The sequence below is a fragment of the Haliotis rubra genome, unplaced genomic scaffold (assembly GCF_003918875.1).
Source record: "Haliotis rubra isolate DU_JTF1 unplaced genomic scaffold, ASM391887v1 Scf56, whole genome shotgun sequence".
In the NCBI taxonomy this organism is placed as follows: Eukaryota; Metazoa; Mollusca; class Gastropoda; order Lepetellida; family Haliotidae; genus Haliotis; species Haliotis rubra.
In genome coordinates, this window is record NW_025767257.1 from 1,593,274 (window position 1) to 1,620,222 (window position 26,949).

General features: G+C 40.5%; 1 protein-coding gene and 1 long non-coding RNA gene across 2 annotated transcripts; one reads left to right on the top strand and one right to left on the bottom strand.

Annotated features, from left to right (window-relative positions):
* Positions 1-26,063, bottom strand: LOC124253998 (ubiquitin carboxyl-terminal hydrolase 37-like). Its single transcript, XM_046687853.1, is given in 23 exon segments — positions 1-193; positions 506-644; positions 1,910-1,979; positions 2,246-2,391; positions 2,791-3,320; positions 3,322-3,445; positions 3,813-3,924; positions 4,824-4,898; positions 5,916-6,039; positions 6,222-6,302; positions 8,088-8,252; positions 8,470-8,601; positions 9,435-9,500; positions 9,821-9,990; positions 10,184-10,313; positions 11,176-11,310; positions 14,753-14,887; positions 16,604-16,753; positions 22,310-22,405; positions 22,911-23,022; positions 23,513-23,669; positions 24,431-24,609; positions 25,946-26,063. Coding segments are annotated over 22 exon segments (3,084 nt in total). The 5' UTR covers positions 24,605-24,609; positions 25,946-26,063; the 3' UTR covers positions 1-132.
* Positions 4,905-5,179, top strand: LOC124254000. The gene is made up of 2 exons (XR_006892359.1): positions 4,905-5,086; positions 5,132-5,179. It is a non-coding gene; the product is annotated as an uncharacterized LOC124254000 (long non-coding RNA).
* Positions 26,064-26,949: the final 886 nt, after the last annotated feature.

The following is a 26,949-nucleotide window of genomic DNA, read 5'->3' on the forward strand; positions in this document are numbered from 1 at the left end:
TCATGGTTAAATTATTTTATGAATCAAACATAATATATTGAACATTCATGAACATTGGTAGAAATATATTTAATATAGCCTCATACATGGACAATGTACAAATGAATGTCTTATTAAAAGAAACATCTTTCCCTAGTTCTCCTTGTTCAGTATTGATGCTGTGTGTAAACTCTCCAACTCCTCGAACACCTCCCTACAAAGAACAGTGAAAACTTTGTATGAACTGAACAACTCAAAATAACACATTTTCATAGTGAGATTGGGGTGAATTTATCAATGAAGGATTTATTGATTGAGTTTAGTTTTACACTGCACTCAGCAATATTCCAGCTATATGGCGTTGGTCTGTAAATAATCGAGTATGGATCAGACAATCCAGTGATCAACAGCATGAGCATCGATCTACGCAATTGGGATACGATGGTATGTGTCAACCATGTCAGCGAGCCTGACCACCCAATCCCGTTAGTCGCCCCTTACAGGTTTTACAAGTTAGTTTTCTTACTTGCACATATAGAAGAATATATAACCGCTTCTTTCCCGACGGGTTCTAATTTCTGTTTCCGGCAGTTTGGACACATGGGCATCATCAAAGCTCAGCCAAGATTTCCTCTTCATGTTGTACACATCACTGATGTAATGACCTGGAAAACAAACACAAACTTTCAATAGGGCTTGTCCGACTTTGTTGTTTTATGCATCATGATCAGAGGTGACGTGAAATGGGGTTAAATGTCGCACTTAAGAATATTTCGCTCACATGACGATGTGCATGCGTGTGTATGTGTGGCTGCCTGTACTAGCCCAGACTTAAGCTGGTTTTATAATGCTAGCTCACTGAGATAACATGCCGCAGTTAAGCATGAATACCCCACTCAAACACATTATACTGACTCCGAGCCGACCAGCCCATGTTATATCTATTAATGTGTCTTAACGTCTTTTGGTATGACGCGGCCGGGGATCAAACCCGCGGACGCTCTAACCACTACACCACGGAGACGGTCACATCATGACCAGAAATATAGGCATGAATAAAGTCCATTTCAGCTGAAATCAGTAAGCTGTGCAATGTGTCGGCCCAGTTTTTCAATTCAATCACAGCATGGAAGTAGAGCCTTAAGTGATGCAGGTCTCAGTTGTTTACCATTGTGATGAAACACAAGCACTGTGCTGACAATCCCAAAAATCATCATTAGGGAGACCTGGATTCTAACCCATGACAAGGGGTTTCTGACTGCCCATAGGTTGCAGTTCTGCACAGTCTTCAACATGATAAGCCAATGCTATAACCACAAAACAACACCACCACCCCAGGAAATTCAAACATTCACCACCTGTGGACATAATACTGGTAAGGCTAGAGTGAATCAAAATGGCTCATGAAGAGGTTTGAGGCATATTTGTAAGGACGCTTTTTACAGAGTCCACAGGCCAGGGTATTTTCTGAAAACGACACAAAGATATGGTGACAAGTCCATCCTGGGCCACAGACTTGCTCATTACTAATAATTTAACAATGTTTGCATGGAAAATCAATTTCTTCCAATTATTTCAACCACACTTCAGTACCTCATCACCCAATAAACTGAAGCTTGCATTTTATGTTGCTCAACAATGATTGTTCTGGACCAGATCCCACTGGAAATATTGACAAATTGACTAATCAAATCTAATTTACAACATTTCCAATCAACTGATTCAACCAATATTTAACGTAAAGCTTTTGTCAGCTGAATTACTTTCCAAAGATGTGAGAATGTTGAAACAACCGACTTCCATCTATTTCTCAAAAAACATCCTTCCCCAAAGATTAAATACACGTATGGTTGAAAAGAACTCATGGATTTTCAGTCAATACACAACACATGCTAGATGTATTTAAAAAAAGCTTGTGGCGTTAACTTACCTGCAGAAGAGCTGTGGCCTATGTGGTTGACTATACTGACAAGCCGATATGAACAGGGCAACATTCCATTCTGAAATAGTTGATCATAAGGTGACGAAGAAACATTTCAAGACAGCTCAACTTCTCCTATTGAGGGCAAAAGGACCATAACTCCGATCAGAACAAACCTGAGTGTTTGTTCTCTGATAATGATGCTTCTAAGGCTGTCCATAAGGAAAAGCTTATGTTTCTTTTTACACTACTGATACTAGTGATAACATTATTACTGCTATATTAAGCCTGCAGTAGTCAACAGATTCTCAAAGAAAAAGTAACCCAGGAAAGTTTTCTGGTTACCTCATTTTGAGATCGTTTCTGTTTGATCAAAAGGATCTCCTCTTGAGAGGGCTCATCTGGGTATATGTCATCCTGTTTTGCAGCAACACAATTAGCCTCCACCTCCGGCTTCAAATTCTCCTTTTCCTCCCAACATGTGAGATCTACTGGAACAGTCACATTATATCTTCATATATTTGAGGGTTGAACACCAAATGAAAATTTGTCATTTTTATTAGTGTCACTCATGATTCAATTTTAACTGTTTAAAGTGGCAATTGTTAGAATCAGATGCATCACTGTAATTCATCAGATGAACACACAATGCTTAGCTGGGAACCAGAAAAAACTTATTCCTTGAAGGTAATACCTGACTTCTAAAAGAACTTTTTTTCTCTCAATCCTTTATTTAACTGCAATCTATGATCACAGACTTTTCCAGCACATGCAATGCCAAAAAACAGGCAAACTGAATATTCTTGCGATGAAAACATCAACTATTCATCTACTAATTGCTGACCACTAACTATCGTACTACAATATCACTTAATGAACAACATACTCACCAACTTCATCATTGACAACTGTTTTTTTCCTTTCTGTTTTCTCTTTATCTTGGTCATTGTGTGCTTCAGAGCTGGCCACTGATTCATCTCCAAATATGTGCTCTATTTCTCCTTGAGTCAAACCCCCACACTGACCATCTGAGCCTTTTGTTGTCCTAACAGTTGGTGTTATCACAGACAGCTCACTACCAAACACATCCTCACTATTTTCACTGAACATCTGCTCCAGCACAGCGCCATCCACTTCATCAAACGGACAACTGCCCACCGTCGTCCTCCCTACACCGGTCTCTACCCCACTGACACATGTCTGTCCTTGACCAGTTTCACCATCAACTTCTGCCCTCATTTCACACTCTGTCCTGTCTCTAATCATACTGTCACCATTAACCAACTTGGTTTCCCTTTCCTTGTTTGACTGACCTCTCTGCTTTATGAGAGGAAATTCTGGAGATGCAGTCTCTGGTTCCTCTGCCTGAGATGCAAGGAATGCTCCACTGCACTCCTTCACAATGAGGCTTCTGCTTAAGTCAGTGTCTGAGGAGGCTGCTGAGAGATGTGCTTGGGCCCTGAGACTCCATCAAACTCTGCTGAATTGCAACTTCTATCCTCTGCTCTTCTGTCATCTGTCGTAAGTCTGTCTCTGTAAGACTTACTGCAAAATTAGATAAAAATAGCATTGAAATAACTACAGTCCAGTAAATGCCTTGAGTAGCATTCTGAAGATACAGCATTGGTGAAACCATCAAGCAAAGGTATGGTTCCAACAATTCCAAGATCATAATAGTCTCAAATGTTGGTTTCAAACTCGTGACCAAGAGTTAAGCCATACCATGATGGATTAAACAGTTAGCCGATCCAGGACTGATAACTATATTATGGAATCAAGGCATCTGAGTTATCAACTTAGAAGACAACATTTGATTCTATTCGGCAGCATAAAGCAAACATACAGCAAGTTATACTATCTCCATAAGTCATTAAGCTTTGGTATATTTATTTTCAAACAGCAGTCCTCTTACCACTGATGTCAACCTGTTGCCCAGCCTGAGGAAGCTCACTAATCTCCATGACATCATCTTTCATACTGTTATCCTCGTCTTCACTTGGACTGTCCTTGTAAGCTTCCTGCTGCTAACATACACAAACATACATTTACTACGGCAGCAGAAATGTAAATACTGCATGATGGACAATCAAATTCAATCAAAGACATCACCCACCTGAGTGGTATAGACATCACCCACTGACCTGAATGGTATAGACATTCTTGGATGAAGATAAAGTCACAATTCTACACAACACTGACGTTGATGATCAAACCAAACATAGGTCAAGGTAAGTTCAAGTAGAAAACATATCTGAAGCAAGAAATCCAGTAGTCTCCATCACACTGATACTTGATTTACTGTAATTAACAACCTTAAAATCTATCCTGATATGTGTGATCATATACAATTTTTAAAGCCATTTAAGCTTCTATATCAATGAATTTGTCCGGGATAGTAAACATGATGGAAGATTCAAATTAGAATGAAAAAACCCAGGCTCCTGAGGAGTGTGAGTGAGTTTAGTTTTACGCCACTTTAAGCAATATTCCAGCAATATCACGGCGGAGAACACCAGAAATGGGCTTTACACATTGAACCCATGTGGGGAATCGAACCCTGGTCTTCGGCGTGACGAGTGAACACTTAAACCACTAGGCTACCCCACCACACAGCTCCTGAGGAGTGTAAGATATCACTTGTAAGATGTTGCTCCTATTTGGATTCACAGAGATATACAGGGAATGAATGTTGTATTCTTATTCATGTCTCACAATAAAGGATGAGGACTATTTTTATGGATATACGACATAGTCGAAATGTCGCCTATACAGAATAAAGAAGTTGTATATCCATAAATATAGTCCTCATCCTTCATCTACCCAACTTCTAGAATGCCAATCAAAGAAATGTCTCACAATAAACTGATGATTGTATTTCAACCAATCCTGGACCACCAACTGCCTCCAGTGATCCCAGACTCACCTGTTCCTGCATCTTGGCTTCCTGCAGACTCAGCTCAATGGCACGGGCCATGTCAGCATCCTCTGTAGATTCATCCTGAAACATCCGTATTACCATGGTTACGGGAATGCAAAACTTCAAACTTGCAAATTTTGCAAGTGTAAAGAATTGTAGCAGTATTGCATTTGCTACACAATCATCCTATCTAGAATAACTGGATTATTTGGTTGCAAATAAACAAATAACTGCAGGTTTAACAGCCTAACAAACTATATGACATGTCAGTTAAAGAGCCTTAACAAACTATATGACTGAAAAGTAATGTGAAGGTCATACAAAAGTCCCTTTTCCTTTTGACATAAGGTGTATGAAATATGCAAAAAAAAATAGTAATAAAGGAATTGCTTATCAAAAACATTCAAGAGAAGTCTTGAAAGTCTATGAAGAAATTCCAGTGAACCGTTGAGATATCTTGCTGAAAATCTTAACATGCTGAATTCTGCCGACCTTGAAAATTACGTGAAGGTCACCAAAATCGACTGAACCCTGCGCCTTAATGATATGGTGTCTAATATGAAGAAAATCCAGTGCATAGTTCTTGAGATATCTTGCTGACAAGGGTAAAACATTAAAGTCCCTTTTTGACCTTGAAATAAATGTCAAGGTCACCAAACCTTTTGCATACTGTGATGAACCTAGGTACCAAGTATGAAAAGAATCTAGTCAACGGTTCTTAAGATGTTCCAATTCCCTAGCACAAAAGCCTGGCGGGGTAATAAAACAAACAAGAAGACGGATGGATGGCTTCATAGTACTATATTCCCTGCTCCAGAAAAGCCCAGCAGGGGATAATAAAACCAAAAAATAATAGAAACCTGATCATCCTGAAGAAGTATACAATAATTTTCCCCACCAAAACAAACACTCGGACATATTCACCAAATGAGTTTTCACCTACTAAACAAACACCCTGACTGATCTTCCAAATGAGTTTTCCTGAACTTTTTTGGCTACGTTGCAAATGCTCACTTTCACTTCTTTAAACTATCTACCATTCTCAAAACCAATCTGATCAATCACATTATCAGAACAAGTTCTTGTGATGTTACTCACCAATGCAAAGCTGGGAAATAATTTGCTGTCTTCCAGATCGGTAGAGTTCCTCCTCTCAGTATGTGGTGCTGGTTGGTCTGTGCTGTCCTCTCCTTGCTTGTTGTGCAGGGACTTGAACGTGTATCTAGTACATAATACCACTTGATTAGGTTGGACTACAACTTAGTACAAATTTATGTTCATTTAATTCTAAAAACAATACCATATTATCACAAAGATGAGATATTTGCAAAAGAGATGATTCATAATTTCTATTTACTTCGCAGGGGTGGCAAGACAGAACAAAATACACAGTAATGATCTTACTTTGAATCAGAAGTATAGTCAAGTTTCCTCCGAGAGTGATCTCCCTTGCGATCATCCAAGTCTGGCAGAGACTTCATGGGACTGAAGTAGACGAGAAGAGCTCATAGTGAACATGAATAGTACACATCAATCTCGAACATGATGAAAGACATTACAACACTGATCTTTGGACTATTTTCCATTACCTCAGTGATGTTAATATCAGTATCAAAGTTTTCTTTCTCAACTTTCTCAAATTTCTTATTGATTGTTATTAGTGAGTGCGTTTAGTTTCACATCACGTCAAGCAATATTCCAGCTATATAACGGTGGGGGACACCAGAAATTGGCTTCACACATTGAACCCACATGGGGAATCGAACCCAGGTCTTCAGTGTGATGAGTAAACGCTTTAACCACTAGGCTACCCCACTGCCCTGATTGTTATCAAAATATTATACTAGTAAAGAACAAAAAATCAGACTCAGACAAGACACCAAACGCTGTCGCTAATATACTGGTTCCTGTGAAACCCAAGATAAATTCTTGTATGAGGAAAATAGCCTGAAATGTCAAGAGGATGATCATTGAACGAGCACACATTGTTCACATCCCAGGCAGCATTATTAGAGACATAGTATGTTGTTGAAGTATGAAAGCTGCGCCATTATTTCAGCAATAATCAATGCTCTCAGACACAATCACCCAAGACACACCAAGTAACAACCCTGTCATCATTACACTGTAAGCGTCCTACTGGTCCTCAGCCATCCATGCTTGTTGTACAAGGTGACTTAAGCAGTGGGTGGTCAGGTTTGGTGGTTGAGTATCAATATGCATAGAATGGATGGTTACTCAAAATATCAATCACTGGTTTGTATGTCCTGTCTCAATGGTCTACTATTAAGAGTGGCATTATATACCAAACAAATCACTAGCTGGTATTGTACGCTACAAGACCATACTGGGTGGCTATCTCTTGTGGATTCCCTACACTGGTAAAGAGTGTTGAAGTTACCCAGGGTTTTACATATATCTTCGAAACTGGGAGTCCTGGGGACTCAGGGCATATGTTTTTGAGAGTCGATTTCCAAAATTGGTAGTCCATCAATTTGCATGCAATCAATGATTAGATAATGATTATGTTATAATATGAGTTACTTTCAATGTCATTAGAACAAGTGTTTGCCACTAATATGGCCATGTCCCCCGCCGCTAAAGAAGAACGAAATATTTATAACATATTTACTACTTTTTATATATTTGTCAGATAAAAGATGCCTGAAATGACTGGTGTCTGTATAATCACCCAATGTAGGCTGTCGACATAATTGAAGACATTAGGTACAATGTTTTATGACATATTGCGTTAACAAGAGTTTGAAAAGTGGTCAAAGTGTCGTGGTGACCTTGAAAATAAGGTCAAGGACACCAAAATTGACTGGCGTCTACGTAATCCCCCCAGTGTAGGCTGTCACCAAATTTGAAGACATTGGGTACAATAGTTCATGAGATATTGCGTTAACAACAGTGAAAATAAGGTCAAGGTCGCCAAAATCGACTGGTCTCTGTGTTATCCCCCAATGTAGGCTGTCGCCAAATTTGAAGACATTGGGTACAACAGTTCATGAGATATCGCGTTAACAAGAATCGGACGCTGCTGAATACATAGTCCCCCGTTCCGCGTTGCGGCTGGGGACAATAATGATTGTAAACACAATGTTTATATGTTAATATTGGATACCATAACAAACTCAGAAAGTTCTTTCCCAGAAAATAATTATTCTGCGGCCACAAGGACGCACAGGATATTAGTTTGGGGGTACTTCATCAAATTTCTGCGTCCAATACGCAGGAATCACAAGTACTGTAAAACCCTGAAGTTACCTTGACTGTGGTAGCACGCATGGTATGGGTGGAGGGCATTGGACATCACTATCAACATGAGAGGACAAAGACACATAGCTCGGGATGAATATCCTCTGACCCATCTTGCTATGTAGGGATATTGAAGCACTGTATGCATATCTTTTCAGGTGAAGAATCAAAATCCTGCAGAAAACAAAAGTGTCACACATAAATATCTCTATCTGTTTGGCAATTTCAAATCAAAAACTGTCAAATCAAAACTTCCATCAGTACAACATGGTCATAAACAAACATAAGAACTGCATCCCACACAAAACTGTCAAACCCTATGTCCATAAGAAACTAATTTCAAAATGCTCAGAAAATATATTCAAAATTGCCATATTTCAATGAAGCATACCTGGGTATCCTTGTGAACTTGTGTTTGACTTTGGACTTTGTGTGACCACACTTCGCACATGTGTAATCAATTTCTTCTTGTTGCAGGAACACATCCAACGCATCCTGCAGAGACTTGGGGTAACCTTGGTGACTGGAATGTAAATGACATGCTGTAAAATGTTTGAGTCAAATAGGGCTGCAATGTTTCGGTTCGATTCATTGAAAATCGAATCTCACACCTTAGATTCGATTTTGGAAAACCATTATCACTATTTCAATTCGATATTTGAATACCTATTTAAATTATTTCCACAGTTTCAGTGCTGAAATAAGGCGAATCGTCATTGGTTGATGCCGGGCTAATTATCCAATGAGAATTGTTGTAAGTAGACATCGCCAAGTTGACTCTGAGAGTTAAATGAAATCTGATGTTTTTACTTGTATAAAGAATCGAATCGAAAATGATCGAATCTAAGGTCCAATATCGAAAATCGAATCAAAGTCTTGGTGGATCATTGCAGTCCTATAGACAAACACTCAATAACAAGTGCTGGCATTGAGACTGTAATACACCACATAAATCAAACTAATCTGTATTGATCAAGAATAAACTGACACACTTGAACTTGATACGTAGATGTATGTTCTAAAGTACATACTTGTACTGGTTCACAGTGCTGTTGTACAAAGCAGACCTGGTGCTGAGGTGATTGTAACTCACATACCTTGACATAGACTTATAATAGTCATAGCGCGCTAAGTTTGAATACACAACACATTGATAAAAAGAAGTTGTTATCCATAAACATTCTTATTTATTAGCTCTGAAGTGTCGTAAATAGACATGCATTAATGTCCGTCCAACCTCAAGAACTTCAACGCTTAGGTTATTTAGTACAACAGCACCCAGACCTTCAGGTAATGGGGGCCAAGTGTCACCTCTGTGCAAAGATGAACTGCACCTGATGAAAAAACATCAAATACCTTCTTTGTGGCATCTCTAAAGACAAATCATTGAACTGCTCAGACTTCGCAACCTCCTCATCACATCTGAAAAGCAACAGAGAGAAAGAATTAATTCTGCTGTCATCATCAGATCTCATGTCAATACACTTCACTGGGGTATGTCGAATGTAATTGCAATTCCAATTCTATCTCAAGTATTTCAACTTACCAGCAAATGACACACTTGTTCAGTGCCACAGAATCAGCAATATCTATGCAGCATTTTTGACATCAAGATGATGACAAAACATGTCAAATGAATGTTATGATCAGTTATATTTGTATCTGGCTTACTTGAGACACGTTATTGTGTGAAGTACTTCAAATTCAAAATGTTATGATCAGTCATATTGTATATGGCTTACTTGAGACATGTTATCGTGTGAAGTACTTCAAATTCAAAATTGTCGAGGGTAGGGTTAACAAGATCAATGTCTTCTGATGGGTCTCTTGTTGGACTTGGCGTTGATTTGTTAAACTTCACAATTTCTTCCTTCAGCTGATCAAGGACTTGACTGAGGAACTCATGAGCATCCTGAATAAAATACAAAACCATCAATTAAAACTATTCTCACTTCCAAAATAGAGCAACACAGACACGAAATGACTTGACATGCTCGAAATCAACACAGTTTTAGAATCATATTTCAACAACTACATAACTGACATGACACACTTGTAGCTTGTATTGGATACAAAGAAACTCATATGGTGTTTTTTTAGCTTACATGTTGTTGGTACCCTGAGAAACGCTTGGCAGTTCCTGATATTGCACTTTTCACATTGCGAAGTAGTTCCCTTTTGTTGAAATCAGATGACCCAGGCCTTCTTTGAATCTTGACAAGTCTTGCCAATGAGCTGGTATAAGAAAAACGCACATAAGATAAGTCAAACTAGTAAAATTTGTCCTTGGTCATTTTTTATCCGATCATATAGATGTATCTACACTATTCACACTTTGCTTAGGATCAAATCATTGATTCAACAGAAAACTGATGTGGGGTCTAATTTGGTTTAAATATCTAAGCTTATTGTAAGTATGGATCCTAGGTTCAGTATGTCACTGCATCTTGTGGATCCCATACCTGCTATTGACAGGTGTTGTGTACTTGTCAATGAGTTGTTCCATGATTAGCAAAATGGTTGATTGGTGCCATGAAAACCATTTTTATGGTTTCTCATGTATCAAGTGCATAAGGTTATGTTAAAGTGGCTGTTTGCCTAAAGAAGGGTTATTATATTACTATTTATCCAGTTTAAATGGATACAATTTCAAATTATAAATCTATGTTTAAGGAAAAGTGTGAGTAGTAAATTTCCAATACTTCATGAAGTAACTGGAAACTACTACTGTTGAATTTGGCAATAACTGCGACAGAAAATGAAAACTTTTGATGGAAATTTTAAAAGACTGCTGAACAAAGGGGCATCACTGTGTTACATCTGAGAGAGCATTTTGGGTATCCCTAGTTTAAGTATTAGTATAAAGTGTACAATTAAAGTGATTGTACTTAAGTACTTACAAATAATAATCTCTTTCACATGTCATGCCTAGTTCCTTAACTTGATGAAATACACAGTCCTACCCAATATACACCCTTTATCATGTTGATGGGTGTGACATCCATAGAAAAAGAACACAAACACAATGACCAGAAGATCAGCATGTGCTCTGTAACAACAATACCCCAACAACATGCCAGGTAATCAATATTCTCACCAGTAGAGAGAGTTCGGCGAAAAGGACCGTCCTTTCTTCTTGAAGGAGTAGAGCAAATCATTGCTGAAAGGATTCAGCCCAAACAGGGACTGCAGGATAGCGTTCATGTAACATGTGTTGCCGATGTTGGAGAATCTAAAAGTCAGAACATATTCAAATACAATCTGTGCCAAACAGAAACCTGTGCCAAAGTAACCATAGGCAAACATAACTCATAAATTTAACCAAACCTGAAGAGGTTTTAAATTCTTCGAAGAGAGTCGTCCTTGGGGTACATATTATGCATTTTCCAAGCTGAAAATGTCCTGTGACAGTTGTATCAATGTTTTTTGAATAAAAAGATTGTACAATAAATAAACTCTTTTATTTACTATACGGCCCCCACCTCACGGAGTTACCTCCCGTTGCGCATGCGCACCAACTGGGTAAGCACCTAGGCCCGTATCATCATTCCTTCTGCTGAATACATCAGTGAACAGAATTGCGGGGAGGCGGGAGGCCCTACCCCAAGGACGACTCTCTTCGAAGAATTTAAAACCTCTTCAGGTTTGGTTAATTCTTCTTCATAGAGATCGTCCTTGGGGTGCATATTATGCATAAACACAGACTCCCAAAGACCAGGAGGCCAGGGAGGAGGGAATTCTGTCCAAGCACACACAAATAGCTATCGTTAAGGGACAAAATTAACAGACGCCATAACACTCACCTGTCACATGTCCCAGTTGCGCTTCCGCGAGAGGCATTATGGGAGGGGAACTGACAGGGAGGATTTGTGCTCAAAGACGACCTCCATAGGTTTAGCATAGGCAATCGCACATGGTACGAATGTCAACAAAGCCCCACCCACCACGTGTCGATTAGTGAGCACCGTAGGGGGGAATGTCAAAACCGCTCACAATCGACTAATTACTCCTGAGAGAATCAAAAGGGGGTAGTTAGCTCCTAGTAGCAGACATGTCAATAACACACAGTATTGTACAGTAGCGTCAAACAAAACCAATGAACCAAGACTCACTCGGTCAGGGTGGCAGGACACTGTCCACTGGAGAGAACAGAACGGCCAAAGCTCGCACGATTACGGGAATGTGTATCGAGCTGATAGTGCCGTATAAACGTGCTTGGTTGGCTCCAAATAGCGGCAGAGCAGATCTCTTCAATGGGGAGTGCCGATGCAAAAGCTTTTGATGCGGCTACTGCCCTGACCGAGTGAGCCTTCAACCCCTCAGGGGGAGGCTTGCCCTTAGCCTGATAAGCGGCACAAATACACGAAACTAGCCAGCGAGACAAAGTCTGCTTGCTCGCTGGCACACCAGCCTTCCCGCCACCGTGACAACAGAACAGCTGGGTACCCGTACGGATTCCCTGTGTTCGTTTGATATAGACTTTGAGTGTCTTACGGACATCCAACGGGTGAGTGCTCGTAGGAGAGGTCCCCGATGTGGAAGGCTGGGTAAGAGTGGGAAGTTTGATAGGAGCTGTCACATGGAAAGCGTGATCGACCTTCGGGCGGTAAGTATCCGGGAGGCGAATGCTGACACGATCAGTGTGAAACACAGTCAGCGCCGGGTCGGACGACATAGCATGTAAATCGCCAACCCTACGTCCAGATGTTACCGCCACCAGAAAAACAGCCTTCCAAGTTAACAACTGAATGGAAATAGCCGATAGGTGTGAGAAAGTTGGACCGGACAGCCAATCTAGCACAATTGACAAATCCCAAGGTGGACTGGTTCGCCTGAGATCCCCCCCCAAGACTCTCCGCCCCACGCTCAGAGTGGGCGAGGAACTCCTGCCGGAGTCCTCCAACCGACTCATGAACGAGGGACCTCATCGAGTCTGCGTGCTGCTGAAACATCTGAGTGATTAATGTCATGTCAAAACCGCTACCAGGAGCGGGAGCAGGGGACTGGCTTCGGGATTTTTTCCCTTTAGACTTTTTAGCCTTAGACGGGGGGACCTGGGTAAGTTCCCCTCCCGCCTCCCGCATCTCTCTATAAAAGAGAGTGTCGGCAGCCCTCCGCTTCTGAGCCCGGGAGGAAAACCCCAAACAAATCTCACAGGTTTCGGCCTCATGGCCGGTCTTCTCTAGGCAGACAATACATTTGTCGTGCCTGTCGGCCCGTGGAATACTTTGTCCACAGACCGAACAGGAGGAAAACCCTGAAAGCAAACACGCAAGCATGTAGCTAACGGCGGACCAGCAGCATATATACACGTAGAAAACATTGAAAAATACGTGAAGGCTACCACGGGAAGAAATAGTTGGTTCAATACGCAATATTACAACCACGTGGAACGCTAAACTTCCCGCCATGGCAGAGCAACATGTGCGTAAACCACGGGAAAGTTAGCGTAAAATAATTAATACAAAGTCACAATTATGAAACAACCGACTGCAAAGCTTTACTGTTCCTTTTGCAAAGGTAAGAAAGACCATACATACAGGTGGTGTTCCAGACATTAGTCGTTTTCTTTCGAAAAAGTTCAGCTCTGCTCGACACATACGTCTGTTAGAGGCAGTGACAGCAGAAGGAATGATGATACGGGCCTAGGTGCTTACCCAGTTGGTGCGCATGCACAACGGGAGGTAACTCCGTGAGGTGGGGGCCGTATAGTAAATAAAAGAGTTTATTTATTGTACAATCTTTTTATTCAAAAAACATTGATACAACTGTCACAGGACATTTTCAGCTTGGAAAATGCATAATATGTACCCCAAGGACGATCTCTATGAAGAAGAACTCTGTTTTGAAAGTTACAGTTATGCTTACAACGCTTAAACTTTGATAATTAATTTCAAACACTGTTAAACATGATTGCAAATATCATGGCATGTTAGCAATGGAGTTTTGTATGCTCAGCCTGCACCAGTTGTATCATAAGATAAGTGGTCTCTAAATAATCGAGTCTGGACCACACAATCCAGTGATCAACAGCATGAGCATCAATCTGTGCAAATGGGAACCGATGACGTGTGTCAACCAAGTCAGCAAGCCAGACCACCCGATCCCGTTAGTCGTCTCTTACGAGTGAGTGAGTGAGTGAGTGAGTGAGTTTAGTTTTATGCCACACTCAGCAATATTCCAGCTATATGGCTGCGGTCTGTAAATAACCGAGTCTGGACCAGACAATCTAGTGATCAACAGCATGAGCATTGGTCTGCGCAATTGGGAACCGATGACATGTGTCAACCAAGTCAGCAAGCCTGACCACCTCTTACCTCAAGCATAGTCGCCTTTTGTGGCAAGCATGGGTTGCTGAAGACCTATTCTACCCCGGATCTTCACGGGTCTCGTCTCTTACGACAAGCATGGGTTATTGAAGGTTCATTCTAATCTGGACCCTCACGGGTCTATGCGGCTTTTAGCAAATCCCAAGCAATATCACGGTTGGGGACGCCAGAAATCACTTCACACATTGTACCCATGTGGGGAATCGAACCCAGGTCTTCAGCTTGACGGGTGGACACTATAACCATTAGGCTATCCCACCGCCCTAATGCCCAGAGGAACAAGATTGGCATTGACAGTGACAAAATATGTTGCAAGTGTCGAGTGGAAGAATGTAGCTGACTCACCCCAGAAGTGACTGCTGCTGGTTACTGGAATCTTGACTCACTTTCTTCCCCCACGAATAGTTGAGGTCAGACAACAGACGAGGTCGCTTTTGTGGAGTTGGGTTAAGTGGCATCATCCCTGGTCTCTTTGCTGACCTGGATTAACAAGAAGACATGGTCATCCATATCCCCGGCCACAGTGTTCTGTTCCTATTTTGACAACTATTCATTCTTCCTACAAATAGTGATACATAAGCCGTTAAATGAGAAAATCTGTTCCCATTGGAGACGTGCACTAAGTCAAGAAATGCACGACAAGGGCCATAGCTCTGTAAAGGATCGTAACACGGTTTCTGTTTTCGAACTCCATCAAGGCATTTGTGTCCTGAAAATACATACCATGTTTGGTTTCCCCATCTATAATGGTTTTGGAAAAGATCTGTTCCCATTGGGTATACTGTGCACTAAGTAAAGAAACGCATAACTGGGGTCATAACTCTGTAAAGAATCGTAACACGGTTTCCGTTTTCGAACTCCATCAAGACATTTGTGTCCTGAAAATACATACCACGTTTGATTTCCTTACCTATAATGGTTTTTGAGAAAATCTGTACCCATTGGGATAACGTGCACTAAGTCAAGAAACGCATGACAAGGGACATAACTCTGTAATAAATTGTAACTCCATCAAGGCATTCATGTCCTGAAAACACATGCCAAATTGTCCCCATCATCTCGGATGGATGGACAGAGCTCAAACCTATATCCTCCTCCCACTTCATGGAGGGGGATAATAATTCACAACAACAAACATCAGTAACATATTCTAATCTTAAATTCAAATTTCAATTTGACATGAATATCATCATGAACTTCTTTTCTGGCTTTAAGAAAACCACTCATGGACGACATGATCAATGAGCATGATAAAGAGGAAGAGTATGTTATGCTTAATCTTACACCATAACATTTAATGTAATACCTCTGATTTAAATAAAAATGACCTTCAATTGGATCAAAAGTTTGAAAAAAGCAACAATTCTCAGGTACAGTAGAACACGGATATAACGAACTCAAAGGGACCAAGAAATTTAGTTCGCTATATCCGTTGTTCGTTATTCACATTTGACCGCCATCTTGGATTGTAGAGATGTAGACATTCACAGACATTACCTATATCATGTTGATAAATATGAAGTTTATTTTTATAATAAAATTGAAATAATACAACTACAACTTAAATAAATTTATTTTTTAATGAAAATGCAAGCTTACATTTATAATGTCCAGATAAACCACAAAAGAAGCAAAAACTGTAGCGATTTTTTTTCCATTTGTGACATGTCATAACATGCCCGTGCCTTTTTCTTTTACATTTTCAACAAGATTGATGTATACTGTACCGATAAGTGGCTGAGCTGACACTGAGTGAGTTCGCTAATCACGTCGTTAATTGGGTCTTGGGGGTAGTAAATCAGTTCGCTATAGCCGTTAATTCGATACTCACGAGTTCGTTATTCGCGTATAATTTTAATGATATTATAAAGGACTGTTGACGGGACTTTTAAATTTGTTTGCTATATCCGTTTGTACGCTATATCCGTGTTCGCTATATCCATGTTCTACTGTACCAAGTTTGGAATTATGATAAATAGCTGCACAGGCCACAAACTGACAATATAGTTTGTGGCAGATTACCATCTGTACTCTATACAGACTGGAAAACCTGCAAAATATTTTAAAAACAACATTGTTAAGTTCAGGGTATCATCTAAGGTTTTGGCCTTAGATTTGGTCTAATCAACCTTGACCGAGTTACAGACAATAATCCATGTCAAATACAGCATACAGTTGTGGAATCCCCTTACTCACCCTGATGATTCACAGGTTCTGGAATACATTTTCTGTGTGTGTGAAGCTGGAGTACTGCTGTAGAATCCTGAGGCTGCAAATGACTTCAATGTCTCCCTGCTCTTGTCCTGACCTTGCTTGAGGAACTTTTCAGCAGGCCACCTAGGACCACTACAAGGCAACAAGGTACATACTGAGTGATTATTTAATCTACATTTGCCTGTGTTAAGTAGTAATGACACAATAACTTGTCACCTGTTATTTCTCTTTGTTATCAGAAGGTAATGATGGTTTGCAGGTTTGCTTCTTTTATGGACAGCTGATACACTGACTTTATTTTACTCTGGACCTCTAATGTCAACTTTGAGATGTTTTACATACTAAGCAGAAAAATACATTAACAATACAATACAGTCAACCCCTGCTATCTTAAGCACAATGATATCTCCAACCTTTCTCTAGTCACTACCAACTCATTCATCAATTCATTAAACAGTGCCTATTTAACACAAATTTGAAATAAAATTACCTTTCTTTTATTGTTGCATTTTGTACTTTTATCTCAAAGTTGGAATTTTCCACATAAATTACAAATTACACATTCTATCAAACAGAAATGCCAAAGTGATTTTGAACATTCTTAACATAGCAAAAAATGATTTTGGCCAAAATGATTTTGAACATTCTTAACATAGCAACAAATGATTTTTCAGGCAAATGAATACAGCAGAGTAGAGTTCAAAGATATGTGTGCACAAGAAGGAATACAGGAAGCAATATTCTGAAATATCAGAAATGTAATTTTCTGACTAAAATTGATATTTTATACTTATCCTGACTCATGCTAAATGCTTGTCTCCTTCTTCTTGCGAATGATAGTGGAACACATGAAATCCCTTGAAGTTCCCTTCTAAAAAGAGGACGTAAAATCCTCACTCATCCGTGGGAAGTCTCCCTTGCCTCCTTTGGCGCCCTTTTTGGTCACATGACCAGCTATGTTTGTCGCTCTCTCCGTTTGTACGTCCGACACCCGGATTTACAGGGAAATCCAGAGTGCCCTGAGAGGGGAGGTTGGGAGGGCTGACCTCATGAGTCAGGGTAAGTATAAGATATCAATTTGAGTCAGAAAATTACATATTTTTCCTTATCCCGACTCATGCTCAATGCTTGCAGAATCCGTCGGATTCGGTGGTGGGTCAGGCCACTTCCTGGTTTCACTGGCTGCTGTTTTACGTCCTGTATTACCCCCCATGGGAACTTATGATGGCACTGCTGATGATTCTGTTCTTCCAACTTCCATCTGATGAGTCGGGGGGAACCACAACTTGTCAGATATCTTCCGAAACTTCTGACATTTTCATGTGGATTTTAGATATACTAGTGTTCCATTAGTAATCTATTCCAACTCCATCTCTTGATGCGTGCATCAAGTGGAGATGCGACCCTTCTTCATGTACGAGTAAGTCCTATACAAGTACAGGGTCTATCACTAAGCTAGTCTGTCCTAGACGTGTGCATGGACTTTAACCACTTGCTCTCCAGAGCGTTGGTTTTCACAAGTCACGTGATAAAAAGGTGAGATTTTTCTCAGCGCCTTTGTGGAGCCGTTAGTTGTTGTGCTACAACAAGTGGCCCAAACTGGTGAATGCCTGAGACGTCTTCGGTGGCAATGTCTCTGAGGTAGTGGTTGGCAAACACTGTGTCCGATTTCCAAAAGCAGCCCTCCATTATTGTTGTAATCGAGCAGTTTCCATGCAGAGCAAGTGTAGACGCCAAGGCTCTGACTTCGTGGGGATTGGAGGCTCGTGGAGGCTCAAGTCCTGCTGTTTGTAGGCCTTTAGTATGACGGCTCTCATCCAGACTGATATAGTTGTCAGTGAGACTTCCGTGGGGGTCTCAGTGGATAAGGGGATGAATAGGCGCTTGAATTTTTGTCTCCTTATTTTTGTTCTTTGTAGGTAGACTTTCAATGCTCTGACAGGGCATAAGGATAAATCCTGTGTATCCTGTGGCCCAAGGACTGTAGAAAGTGCTGGGATGTGGAACTATCTGTCAGGCTGGCTGGGCAGTTGGTTCTTGGCAATAAAGTCCCATCTCAGTCCAAAATGTATGATGTCACGATGTCTTGCTTCAAATCGTGTTCGTTCAAAGTTCAGAGCATGTATTTCTGACATCTGTGCTGCGGTTGCTAGGGCGATCAGAAACAGCGTTTTCTGTGTCAGTAGTTCAAAGGATGTCCGTTCTAAGGGCTCGTAGGCATCACTGGTGAGATGTTGTACAACTACGTTGAGATCCCAGGCAAGAGCCTTGAATTTCTTTTGTTGGTCTTCCAACTTGAACGAGCAAAGTAGTGCCAGTATCTCTGGTACTTCGGTCAACTTGACACCCGTCTTCATGGTGATAACTGTGCTGAGAGCAGCCAGGTACGTTGAGAGTGTTGAACCTTTTAAGTGTCTCATCTGTCGCAAATGACACAAGTATTCCGCCACTTGAGGATGGGTTGCTTTCACCACCGTAAAGCCTTTCTTTGTTACATACTGTTCAAATCTCTGCCACTTGTCGTCGTACAAGTTGCGAGTTGATCTGTGTAGAGCTAGTGTTACTGCTTTCGCTGCTCTGGCGGAGTACCCTCTGTCTTTAGGCAAGCATTGATACGCTCCACGCTCAAATGACGAAGTCATGTCTTGAGCTGAGGTGAGTAGACCAAGCATGCTTTGCCAAGCACGTAGTGTCAACGGAGAGAGCATTGCTTGAGATATCATGTTGTATCTTGACCCAACGATCCTCTGGGACAACTGTGAGTGAACACGTGTATAGATGGCCCATTGGAAGCGCGCGAAAACTTCGCCACGTAGTACCGATGTAAACAGACTGTTCCCTGTCTGTTGTGACTGTATTCTTCAACTTTATAATCTTACTGCAGTCTTCATCTTATACAGATGTTCTGTAACGTTGACCATAACCGATGTCTCGCTGAGGAACTGTGACAATGCTGTTAACTGTCCCCTTGATATCTTGTAAGCACATGAGTGAAAATTCATCTTCAGTGTTTCATCGGATGTTATCTGACATTGTTACTTCAGGTGTGCGTCGCTTCCTTCAGCCAAGCGTTGATCCAACATAGCCAACATTTAGTTGTAGTGTACAGCTGCGTTATCTTCTTATCTTCCATCTTGAAGATCTATTACGGGATTCACTGATGATCTTGTAATCTCAAACCCTAATGTTATCATGAAGGGCTCCGTATGATGAAGGGGAAGTCTGCTATCGTTGAACGGCGGGACATGCTGACTCTAATTATAATCCTTCGTTGAGCGTTGATCCAACATAGGAGTTGTAGTGTACATGCTGTTATCTCTATCTTCCATCTTGAAGATCTTTTCTCGGGATTCACTGATGATCTTGTAATCTCAAACCCTAATGTTATCATGAAGGGCTCCGTATGATGAAGGGGAACTCTGCTATCGTTGAACGGCGGGACATGCTGACTCTAATTATAATCCTCCGCATGAGTGCCTGCGCACAGGTTGATGAAGGTCCAAGTTGGAAGATCCGTATCTGCGCAGTCTGTAAAATCCTGGAGAACGACTTCTGTGTTAGAATCCTTCCTGCTGAGACGCTGAAACTGCGTAGAGGCTCCATCGTGGACTGCTAACGCTAAGCTGGCGTTCGTTGAATCCTCTAGGCTTTTAACTGCTGATACCTCTGGAGGGTGATGGTAGACCAATCCCGGTTCTTAAGAGTATAAGAGTGATCCAGGTCATCTGCTGAAGTACTCAAGGGAAGTTGGAGCTTCTCAACAATCCAAAGGAGTACCTGAGGTGTCTCAACTGCTGCAAAGCTACCCCCAGGGGTAGATAACTCAGAGTGAGCGGGAGATGCAGGCATGGCTATTTGGACTGGATCAATCTCAGGAGGTGGACCAGATGAAGAGCCAGGAGCTACCAAAGCCGGATGGGCTGGAATAGAAGGCTGTATTTGGTTCCAGGCTGAGGTTATGGCCCTGATCATCATATTTAGATCCGGAGTCGCTGTAGGAGTGGGATTGTTATCAGGTTCCCATGACTCAGCGATGATCCTGGAGTGAGTCGAAGGATTCTCAGAGCGTGTAGACGGAACATTGTAAGAGACTGTAGGCCTATTAGTGGTATCAGAGCAATGATCATCCGAATGTCGGTCAGAGGAACTGTATCGAGATCTCGACGTGGTAAGTACCGAAGTAGGTTGGTAAGCCGGTGATCTGGATTCCCTAGTATGGCTAGGTGATCCGGTATGATATGAAGAACTAGTCCGGGTTGCAGTAGTTCTAGTTGGTGATCTGGTTCTGATTGGAGCTCTGGTTCGACCATCTGAATAGGATCGGCCATGAGATGTGGATCTGTACTGTGATCCCGATTGGTCAATAGCTCTGTAAGATGATCTAGATCGTATAGGTGACCTGGGTTGGTAAGATGATCTGGATTTGTAAAGTGATCTGGATCGATTCGATGCATTAATTGGAAACTGTGATCGTGATCTGGATTTATAAGGTGATCTGGTTTGCAGTTGCGATCTGGCTTGATTTGGTGATCTGGATCGGTTCGGTGATCTGGCGGTTAGGTGATATGGATTGATCAGGTGATGTGGATCGTAGTTAACTGTGATCTGGATCGAACCGGTGATCTGGATCGGCATGGTGATCTAGATCGGGCTTGTGATGGTGATCTGGATCGTGAAGGTGATCTAGAATGATGTGGCAATCTGGATCGGCGATTAGGTGATAAAACCTGAAGTGTTGATTCATGATGAACGTCCCCCAGCGAGGCTGTTGTAGCCAGCTCCGTCCGGTTCAATGAACCGTGGGGAGACAGTTGGCTGGTTGAACGCGTTTGGCCAGGCTCCAAACAAACTGAGACAGTCGAGGGGGATATGTACCGATGATCTGGATGATGATAGCGTCAATCTAAGGTCCCCTGGTAGTGTAGATGGGAGAATTGTTGATCACAACCACCCGCGAGTGATCTGACGCTATGGAAGGAGGTGATTGATGTGTACGTAATAGGTGCCGAACGACCTCAGATAAGTAAGAATCTGATGAAGCGTCCATAAAATCCTCTTGAACCACAGACATCGCTCTCTTGCGTGAGGGTACGATTTTCTGTCGCTGTAACTTAATACGCTTGGCGGGAGTGGGATCAGATTCTGTTAATTTCCTGCCCCTATCGGCGATTCTCCGGAAGCAAACACGAAGGTAGGCCTTAAAATCCTCATCTTTTAGTGAATTACACTTGCCACATCGTTTGTTCCAGTTACATTGTCCAATACAGTCACTGCAAGATGAGTGAGGGTCAAGGGACGAATAATTTGTCTTGCATTGAGTACAAACTTTCCTTTTCCTTGACTGATTATCAGTTTTTCCCATGATGTTAGGGTGAAATAATGTCCCTAATATACAGCACGTCCAAACAGTCGTGCGACAAGAAAGAGAATGATCATTCAAGGTAGTCACGTGGGCAATCAGTAGAGCATGCTGCAAGCTTTATTAGGAACTAGGAAGCTAATTAAGGAGAGCAGCACGGTGTGCACGGGCGAATGGACAAGAAGGCCATTGGAAAAAAGTTTACAGTCGTTTCACTAAAAGTCGAAGCAAGAAAGAGAGGTGCAAGTCATGAGATAGGTTAAGTTTAAAAATTAATTCTTTTACTTATGGAGGTGTGCAACTGTCAAAAAGATAATTCAGTTGGTTACCTGTGATAATTTTCCTTTGAATCCACATCATCATCTTCAAAGAGACGATGTCCTAAAGAGTTACTGTCTCCATTAGAGCCTCTGTTTTCCTTGACACTAAAACAGAGTTTTACTTAAATACTAGGGGCATGGATGAAAAACACAGAAACAATATAAATTTAGTCAAGGTTTCAATAATTTCATTTCATGCAAGAAATACATTACATAACTCTAACAAATATTCCATTTAGTTCTCACAGACAGTATCTATTCAGGGCTAGCCTAATCGGTAAATCCACACATAAACAATATGCTAAGTGACAGATTGGCTGTTTAGTTTCAAGCCCATGAAGATTCGGGTTAGTATTGTCTTCAGCAATTCATGCTTGTCATAAAAAGCACTTAACAGGATCAGGTGGTCAGGTCCACCAGCATGGTTGATGCATTTTTTCATGTCCCAATTGTGCATCTAGATGTTCATGATATCAGTCACCAGACTGTCTGGTCTGACTCAATCATTTACAGACCACCTCTATTTCTGGAAAATTGCTGAGTGCGGTACTAAACAACAGACAGATAAACAAAACAAGCTTAGTTTCAGTCTGGAATAGGTTGTACGAACCTGGTGAATACCGGAGACACATCAGGGGAGTTTGTCTTTGGTGAGACATTACTGGCTGTCAACACATGGTTCTTGTGTCCACCAACTTCGGCCTTGTTTTCACTCACATGAACTGTGTGGGAAAGCAAATAAACATGTCAAGTTGTCTTAACTATATTATGGCCAAACAAAAATTGGTGAAACGCTTATTACTTTACAAGCTGCACTTTGCACCATTTTTTTTCCTTTACAAATAAAATATACACCAAAAAATTCAACCTAAGAAATTACATGATACATTTGTTACTTTACTTCCTTGATATAAACACAAAGTATTCATGAATAATTTCTATTAATTACCCAATATTCATGAAACATACTGTATTCAAAACACATTCATCTCAGTCTTTGTATTTAACATGTTTCTAAAACCATGTGCCTCGCTTACAACATGACCAACTGCACTAAGTTGGACATTGTGTTCAGCTGCTAAACAACGTTGACAATCTGATGGTGTTTCTTTCTGCCTGAAGTACAGTAACTTTACAAATAAGACCACTAACATAAAATAAATGATTCTTACATATCAGTTAGCATGCTGAAAACGCTTTCTTTCTACAAACCTGTCTTCCCTTGTTTGATATTGCAAAGCAATTCCTGGACCTTCTTGAGGTGCGCTAGGTCTCCTTGATCTGCTATCACATAGATGTTGTAGCCGGTGGCCAAGTCAAGGATCACTCTGTCAGGTCGGTTGATTAGACTCTTTATCTTATCATTTATCTGTTTTGGAAATAATACTTGCTGGAGTAATTGCCATGTTAACATGATCAAATGTATGATGGAAGATATGAGGTTTTAATTGTTCTGGCCCCCAATAGTCAGTGTAATACTATTTAGAGTGAGTGAGTATGGTTTTATGCCGCTTTTAGCAATATTCCAGCAATATCACGGCTGGGGACACCAGAAATGGGCTTCAATCATTGTACCCATGTGGGGAATCGAACCCAGGTCTTTGGCGTCACGAGCCAACGCTTTAACCACTATGTTACCCCACCGCCCCCAATACTATTTAGATAAATACAGGAGACATCTTCACAACTATAACGGAAACCTGAGTCTGCTATGGAGATGAATGGGGAAAGGGATGTCTGCAAATTGAATTACACTGAATATTCAAAAATTATTGTTTCAGCAAATATCCGATCAGGAAAGTGTTACTGTTTGCCATGTGGCCCTGGCACAATAATCCTGCAGCTATGATTCCTGACACATAGATAGAAGTAATTCCATAACATTCATGCCATTTTAAAGTAAAAGAAGAACTTCCGTTTCTTCTCTACCTTTGGGGATAATTTAACCAACGGGTTGGACAAATAGTATTTTTTCTAACAGAAAGATTGATGGATGTATACAGATTAACATCACAAACTTCCTGAATCATAACGTTAAAACACACACAACACTGTAGTCAGTCAGTAGTTATGACATATTTTTACATCAGAAGTAACAGACACCATCTTGACAGTAAAAGGCAGACATACTTGCAAATTGACAACTGGACTTTCTCTCTTGGTGTTGATCCAAAGTTGACACTTCCAATGGACACCTTCAGGTGCCACAACCATTTTGCCTGTTTTGTAGTCCCCAATGTATGACCCCACTCCCTTGTATTTGACCCTACCCCGGACCTCCGCATACAGACCAGGGTCTTTCATCTTATCTGAAGAAAACAAAGTTCAGCATCATTAAAATGTTCACCTAGAAATGAACAAAATGGTGACAACTATTTGCATGCATTAATGCTCATCAACAGATTAAACAACATCCTACTGAGTCCATATTTAGACATGTTAAGTACAAGTCAAAATCTTGTGTGATGACGTCTCGTAAAATTGGGTCTGAAACTGGAAAGCATGGTAAGAAAAGTTAATAATCATGATAATAGAGTCTAAAAGACTCTAGAATCCATATAATAACATATTAATGTGTTATAAATGATGGTTACAGGCAAGTTCAAGCTACTAGCTAAAAGGATATATATTGGGAAAAATAAGTTAGGGATATTGGTATTTTTATCCTTGATATTCTATCAGTGTGTCAATGAATAAATAGATTATTCATAATTTCAAAATTTACATATATCCCTTACTATTTTTGTCCAGTATATGAGCAACTTGTAGCACTATTACGAGGGCATCAGTATTTAAAGGTTTTATAATAGAATGGATAAAAATACAAGGAAGAGGCAACTTAACATTTATGTACACTCAGTTAAGAGAATTATTAAATAATCTCAAATGGGAACAAAATAACATTTTTTTTGACTGTCAAGGGCACTTTGTGTCCTAAATAACTTCTAGGATGCTAAGTGATAACCACTTCGGGATATATAAATCACTGTCGATTCAAACTATCAACATAATCAACCTTAATCGTGATGTTTCTAAAATATTTTGCTAAGTGCAAAAGGTAAGAGTTGAGCTTATAACATGTGACATTTTGGTGCTCTGCTACACAAAACTGCCACTTGATCTTTGTTGCTACAACTGACAAAACATCCCGAATGAAGGAAGCCATTCTGCCAAAAGTTTCAGTGACAACGCCCACTTTACGACCTTCCTTGTGCATCCTACAAAGTCATACACTCAATACTATGACATCAATTGATTTTTTTCCACATTCAGACATCAGCATAAAATAGGAACTTTAGCTTAGAACTCTTAAAATGTGTCATGCAAGTATGAGTCCATCGCGTCACGTGTATTATCACAACATACAATATCATTCATGAAGCAATGATAACTGTTTAAAACAAAAGTGTTTTGTAATGCCTGCATAGTATGCACCTCAAGCATGACTATCAATGATGCTGGACGCTAGTAAGTTGTGAACTTTCACTCTGACTGTAAGTATGCTTAACCTGGAAGAGGAGCCGGTCGTGAAACATTTTACTGTCGCCAGCCATACAGTGTCGGAGTGTCCCTTCGACGTTAGCCTGCGCGGAATGACAAAAACAAGTCTCATTAATAAAGATACAAACCAAACTATACCGTTACCTCGATAGATGGTAAATCAGTCGAAATTAGATTTTCATTATTTATCAACACTGAGTTCACGAAGAAGTACACTTCTTCCACAATTTTCGCGGGTAACTTTACCGGAAGTGGTCTGCTGCAACTCCGTGATATATTCTACAGAACTGTTTCTTATATAAGTTGCCTTTTGAGGTCATTAGATGTAGATTTCATTGAGATTAAATTTCACCTCAGACAAACCGTGTAATATATACCCAAAATCATTATTAAGAATATATAATCTTCTATTCACATCAGCAGTATTTTTCTCCTTAAATTACAACATATTCACTAAAACCATCCCGCTCAGCTGTTGTTGTTTTAAAAGGCATTACCTTTTTGAATACCACGTGCTTCCTTGACGTGTGCATGTTAAAATGATATTCTTTCTAAATGTGCATGTTATGGCTACAAAACATACATGAAAAGGACAAGAAAATATAGATACACGTGCTAATTCAAATCCCATTCTCTTGTTTGCTGGGTTTTGTTCTGTAGTTTGTTTAACACAAGTGATAAAAAGTCACTGTATCATTTTTAAACTTACAAATAAAATCTATCGTATATTATATCCTTATACAAATAATTGTAGGGAAAAGGATAAGAAAGTATGGTGAACAACTATTTTTATTACAACAGGAGAGATGGTTCGGTGTAGGATCTTACTCCGTTATACATTCTTATCTTTTCTTAGTCTTCCAACTTCTAATTTGCCTCTCAAAGCATACGAGGGTTATAACTGATATATCAATCCAGAGATCATATTATCTGTTATATGTGGTCTCTGATCAATCGAATCAAAGAATTTTATTCAGATTTAGACCCTCGAGGGAGTATTCTGTAAACAGGGCTTTATCTTAGCCCTGATCTTATCAAATGGTATTTCCAATTTTAAATCAAGTATTTCCACATTCCTCAGAAATAAACGAAAGTGTTTATAAAAGACACTGCGAAGACTGGATCCCTGTTAACGAGCACCTGCCCAC